The following is a 5,868-nucleotide window of genomic DNA, read 5'->3' on the forward strand; positions in this document are numbered from 1 at the left end:
AAACCACACACACAACGTAGTATATTGTGTCACAGAGTAGGAAGTGCCCTATTTAAAGCCCATTACAAGAGGTGGACAAAATATTATGGACACATTATAGAACTTCACAACCCTTATTTTTATTAGTCACTGAAATGTATTTTTCAGTGACAGAATTCATAATTACCGCTCACATATGCAGAGTATTATCTTCAATACTTGTAAACACAAACACATGTCAAATGCTCTTACATAAATAAAATGGATTCAGAATGTGTGCACGTTCCCAGAATGTGACCACTCACATGAATAATGTTAAGTAATGTTTTAGTGGAGTCAGGAGACTGCAACTCAACTTAATTGTCATAATACAACTCTTTCAGGTCACACTGCCATATGCTGGGTGTGCATGTTTGTGTGTGTGTGTGTGTGTGTGCGTGCGTGTGTGTGTAAGAGAAGGAAAAACCTTGAGATAAGACAAACCCTCCTCGCAATGAGATACAATTCACATTCTGATTATAACACAGACACACACTAACTTTCTCACTTAATCTCACACACACACACACACACAAACACGCACACGCACACTTGGAAGTCAGACTTTGGACTTTGGAAACTTGCAACTTTCAGTTAGGTGCTAGTCATACACGCACATACACATATAAGAACAGATGTGCTCCTTCTAAATCTTGTTTAGTCTTGTCTAGTGAGTAAAGGGTGACTGGAGACGTTAACCCTCTTTGCAGTAATCGGAAGGAACTATTGAAAAATCTAACAAGGTAAAGTGAATCAGTAAATGATATCTTGATCTTGTACATTATATAGTAGGGAATAAATGTAGTGTAAGTTTATTTCCTTTAAATTGTTCTATATGGTTCTCAATGGCATGTGCTTTGCTTCTAAATACCGTTTACAATATAGAATATTTTTCCTTATTCCCTATTCCTTCCCAAATTATTGGTTTAATAATGTGTTGTGATTTTTATTTTCTTTATAACAATGATATAGACAGAAAGAGTTTCTACTCTCTGACTCATTGTTCTAGCTGCTTTCAGAAGCACTAATGCATATACTTATCCATTGTCACAAACACACACAGTATCTTTAACTGAAAACAATCACATACACATACAGTTGTATGAATCTGAATAAACTTGCTACATTTTACATAGGTAATGTAACAATGTGTATTATTTGCAAAACCCAGTGGAGCAAAGCCTATCAGACATTATGCCATGTGCCTCATTATCTGTAATAATGACAGTTGTTGCAACTACATTTTATATTATTCATGGGGGGTTTTTTTCTCTGAAAGGAAAATGACAAATGTGTGTCAGGTGGGTGTTTCTCTGAATGTCATGTCTAGTTTTGTGGTTTTGCACCACATATACCAGGCCTTATCTATACTATATTTACAGAAACAACTGATACCTGTGAAATTAGAAATATAGAAAAGGAACACCAAAGGGCATGACAATGGCTAAAAACATGAATCACCTGAAGAAACCTTGCCTAATGCACAGTATATATAAAACCCAAACTACTATACAGACATCACCATGTGGTGTTGTCTGTCATTCCTATTCTTGTTTATTTGTGTTTGTTCAGAAATTCAGAGTGATGTATGTTGATGCCTCTTTTCCACAGAGCCATGTGGGTCCAACTGTCCTTGCTGCTTGTCCTCTTCAGTGGCACACTGTCTCTAGATAAACTCAACATGTGTATGGATGCCAAACACCACAAAGTAGAGCCTGGCCCTGAGGGAAAACTTTATGGACAGGTGATAATTTAAATCCATGTCAGAACAAATTAAATGTTATCTTGCTTGGAGACATAAGTACCTAAATAGAGTTTTTTCTGACCATGCTTCTGCATCTTATTCAGGCACAGGGCTGAATAAAATGTTTTCAGCTCAACAGCATAAAGTGACCCATCTTTGCTCTTCCTCTCCAGTGTACTCCCTGGCGTGACAATGCATGTTGCACAGCCAACACCAGCGAAGAGGCCCACGCCGATAACTCTTACCTGTACAATTTCAACTGGGATCATTGTGGTTTTATGAGCAAAAAGTGCAGGGAACATTTCGTCCAGGACACTTGCTTCTATGAGTGCTCACCTCACTTGGGACCCTGGATACAAAAAGTGAGTACAATAAATGTGTGCTCTCTTTTATGTGTGCACTTTGCAACACTAGATGGCAGTGTAAGGACATGACATGACTATACCTCATCTACATGGCATAGTACTGCAACTGTCCTCTAAGTATTAATTTGTGATCAGGTGGATCAAAGCTGGCGCAAGGAGCGGATCGTAGATGTGCCTCTGTGTGTGGAGGACTGCCACACCTGGTGGGAAGACTGCAAAGAAGATTTCACATGCAAGACTGACTGGCACAAGGGATGGGACTGGAGCTCAGGTGAACACAAAATACCTCTCATATGCACACAAACCAGATATTTGCTCACACTGTCTTGTTTAATGTTGTTTTTTGTTTTGAACAATAATAAATTATATGCTAAATGGCTTAAATAACTTATTATGGTCTGTCTCTTCAATCTGCATTTTGTGTCTGCACGGCAATGCACTTTTCGCATCATTATGTTATAAAGACACTTAAATTTACAAATTACAAATTGATTTCCTTATTTCATACAGGTATAAATAAATGTCCTGATCAAAGCAAGTGCAGAAAGTGGACCGAAATTTACCCCACACCCAAGTCCATGTGTGAACAAATTTGGTCCAACTCCTACCTGTACACCAGCCTCTCCAAAACCTCAGGCCGCTGTGTGCAGCTCTGGTTCACTGGGCCAAACCCCAACAGGAAAGTAGCCGAGTACTACCTGAACAACGCACAGCAACACCAGAGTTTTGCCTTTACAATGCTACTTTTCCTGGCGTTTGCATCTCTGTCTGTGGTGATGTCCTAATATGATATCCTTCATATGATATCATATGTGTCCTTAGTGGTCTCAATAAAACCTATTTAAAATACTCTCCTGTTGATTTGTTTCTGTCCTTGTCTGAGCCATGGCAAGATTCTTGCTCCGCTCTGAGTGATTTTAAATATTTTAATCTGCATACGGTTTATTATCTTTGAGATTTATAGTTCTCTTTGCTGTCTCCCTATGTTTATGCATCTTGTTCTTATCGTTACACTGTGTCCAGTCAACCTGGTGTGATCATTTGTGTGTGAAATGGGTTCAAATTTCAAACTGAAGAAAAACTGAGCAGTGGTGGATTTTCAGCTTTCTTCTGATTAAAAACAGACAAAAAAGGTAGAAAACATCAAGACAGCACAGCAGTTATGTGACTAGAAAAGGACTGTATGGGTTTGAAATCATCATTTGGAGAGAAATTTGAAATAAATAAACTTGTGTGTCTGGACAAAGCATGACAGGACATGCTGTACAGTGTATGACTGTAGATCTCTGGGATGACATTACTCCTCAGTTTAGACTATGGATCATCTTAACAATGAACGCCTTCAAAACTGACCCTGGAACTGCTGCTGGCTCTGTGTCTTAGCACAGGGCCTGAGCATTGGGCTCCCCTGCTTGGTAATTATGGGTTTCCTGTGTGTGTGTGTGTGTGTGTGTGTGTATACGTGTGTGTGTCAATGCCACGTGCAAATATGTTCTCACAGGTTTTGTAGTTGGGCTTATGATAGAGGATCTTGGCTGAACAAAGATGAAGAGTATAATACATTTTATTCTGCACTGTTTCATTTCATAATCAAGGCCTGATATGATTATTCTTTTAAAGTCATAACTGATGCAGCCAGTTAACAGTATCTTCATGTTTCCCTTCTAAGACTCACTCACATTCATACCCTTCATGACGACACCCTGTATCATTCAAGATTGCATGTTTAGCTCTGAATCCCAGCACATTTTTCCTATCTCTTTTTATCTGCACACATTCAACTCATACACAGAGAGGTGCATCACTATCAGGCCCAAATTAAATTCATTTTTGGGTGTGCAATGGCCATTATTGCCTTGTTGATAGTTAACAACACACACACACACACACACACACACACACACACACACACACACACACACACACACACACTGTAGCCAGGTGTAGGGGCAGCACTGGCAAACAACAGGAAACAACCATCCCACTTCGTAGATCCCCATGCTTTATTCTGACTTAAGCCATTCTTTAGTGTATTTTCTTTTCCACTAGTTGCCCACAAAAAAAGTCTGAATCATAAATTGTGGCGTAATTACCCACACATACATACACATACATGGCAAAAGAGAGAAAAGAGGCTGAGTTAACGTGAGGGAGAGTTGGGCAGGGTGGTGTGTGTTGTCAGTGACCTCAGAAAAGCAGCGTATTAATAGCCACAGGGACAGCAGCCATCCCAAAGCTATTTCTGTTTCTGGCTATGGCACCACACTGTGTATGTGTGTGTGTGTGTGTGTATGTGTGTGTGTGTCATGCATGTGTGTGTGTCCAGGTATTACTAATGTTGTGGGCACCTAAGTCTGTTTACACAGTCACATTATGGGGATTGGACATTATTGTCTTCCTTGTGGGGACAAAAAGCAAGTCCCCATAATGCAAATTACAACATTTTAAGGTGAAGATATGTTTTAAGGTTAAGTCTCCAGGAAATGAATGCAAGTCAATGCAATGTCATGGATGTTGAACGTGTGTGTGTGTGTGTGTGTGTGTGTGTGTACATATCTGTGAGGACAAATTTTGATTTAAACCAATTTTTGTGAGGACATCTTGAGGAGCAAGGACAGGTTCTCACAACATTAAATGACTTTTTTAAGACTTAGTTTTAGAATTAGGATTAGAAAAAGGATTAGGTCATGTTTTATGGTTGCGATGGTTTAAGTTAGGGTCAGGGGCGAGATAATGCATTATATCTATGACTTTGTGTCTGTATTTGTCACCTCTTTTGGACCTCAGTAGCGCTCATGGAGACCAGCACCTGGTTCTAATGAGGCAGAACCTCATTTCTGAGGAGGTGGATAAGTTTACTTGCTAAGATTTGAATTGTGATTACGTTATGGTTAGGGTTAGGCTATGGTTAAAGTTAGTGATAACGCTTCGTTTAGGCTGTCCAAATGTAATGGAAGTCAATACAGTGTCCTCAAAAGAATAGCTGCACAGTGTGGACTGGGAAAAAAATGTCTTACATAACTGGGTTGGTGCTTGTGTTCAGGGATTACTGCAGTGGCTGCCATCGAAGCCATAATACTACAAGAGAGGTGGGGGAATAAAATGAACAATCAATGGGTTATTTTATAACAATGTTTCAGGACCTGTAATATATTTTAGTTATTCAGCCTTTTATCCATATTGGTGAAAATTTGATTTTAATTTGCTACAAAACCCCAGGTAACTCTTTATTGTGTACCTAAAGCTTTCAAGTCACAGACTTAAACCCATGTCAAATTCCCATAGGATACAAACAGTGGCAATAGGAGTGAGTACAAAAAAACTCAATTACAGTGTTGGAAAAAGTAAGTATTGTAACATATTCAATAGAAATAGTAAAAAGCAGTGGAAAAAGTAGTAAAACAAGGTGGCAAATGTAGTGGGGTAAAAATGTGACATTTATGCTACTGCACAACGAATGAATGAATGTGGTTGCTTTCCACCACTGCTCATCTCTTAGTCCATTCCTTCACTATTCTTTCTCTGTAATTTATCCCTCCTTTCCTCATGTATATCTCCATCCCTCCTTCCAAGAAAGTTGTTTCAAGCTAGCCAGACATGGACACAGAAGGAAACAAACTTGGCTTGACTCTTTCACTGGAGTTAAGTGCTCTAATGTAATTTTCTCACCAGGGTCTTTAATTTTGAAAAGTGTAACAGGAAGTACTATGTGATGACACTGTGTGAGTATTGACGCGGCTA

The 5,868-nt window shown here is 39.1% G+C and overlaps 1 protein-coding gene across 1 annotated transcript; it reads left to right on the forward strand.

Moving 5' to 3' along the window:
* Positions 1-591: 591 nt before the first annotated feature.
* folr (folate receptor) lies at positions 592-2,976 on the forward strand. Its single transcript, XM_044031635.1, has 5 exons — positions 592-761; positions 1,630-1,762; positions 1,936-2,124; positions 2,263-2,398; positions 2,638-2,976. Exons 2-5 carry the CDS (start codon positions 1,634-1,636, stop codon positions 2,910-2,912), a joined length of 729 nt encoding a protein of 242 aa, XP_043887570.1. The 5' UTR covers positions 592-761; positions 1,630-1,633; the 3' UTR covers positions 2,913-2,976.
* Positions 2,977-5,868: the final 2,892 nt, after the last annotated feature.

Source organism: Solea senegalensis, linkage group LG8 (assembly GCF_019176455.1).
Source record: "Solea senegalensis isolate Sse05_10M linkage group LG8, IFAPA_SoseM_1, whole genome shotgun sequence".
Taxonomy (NCBI): Eukaryota; Metazoa; Chordata; class Actinopteri; order Pleuronectiformes; family Soleidae; genus Solea; species Solea senegalensis.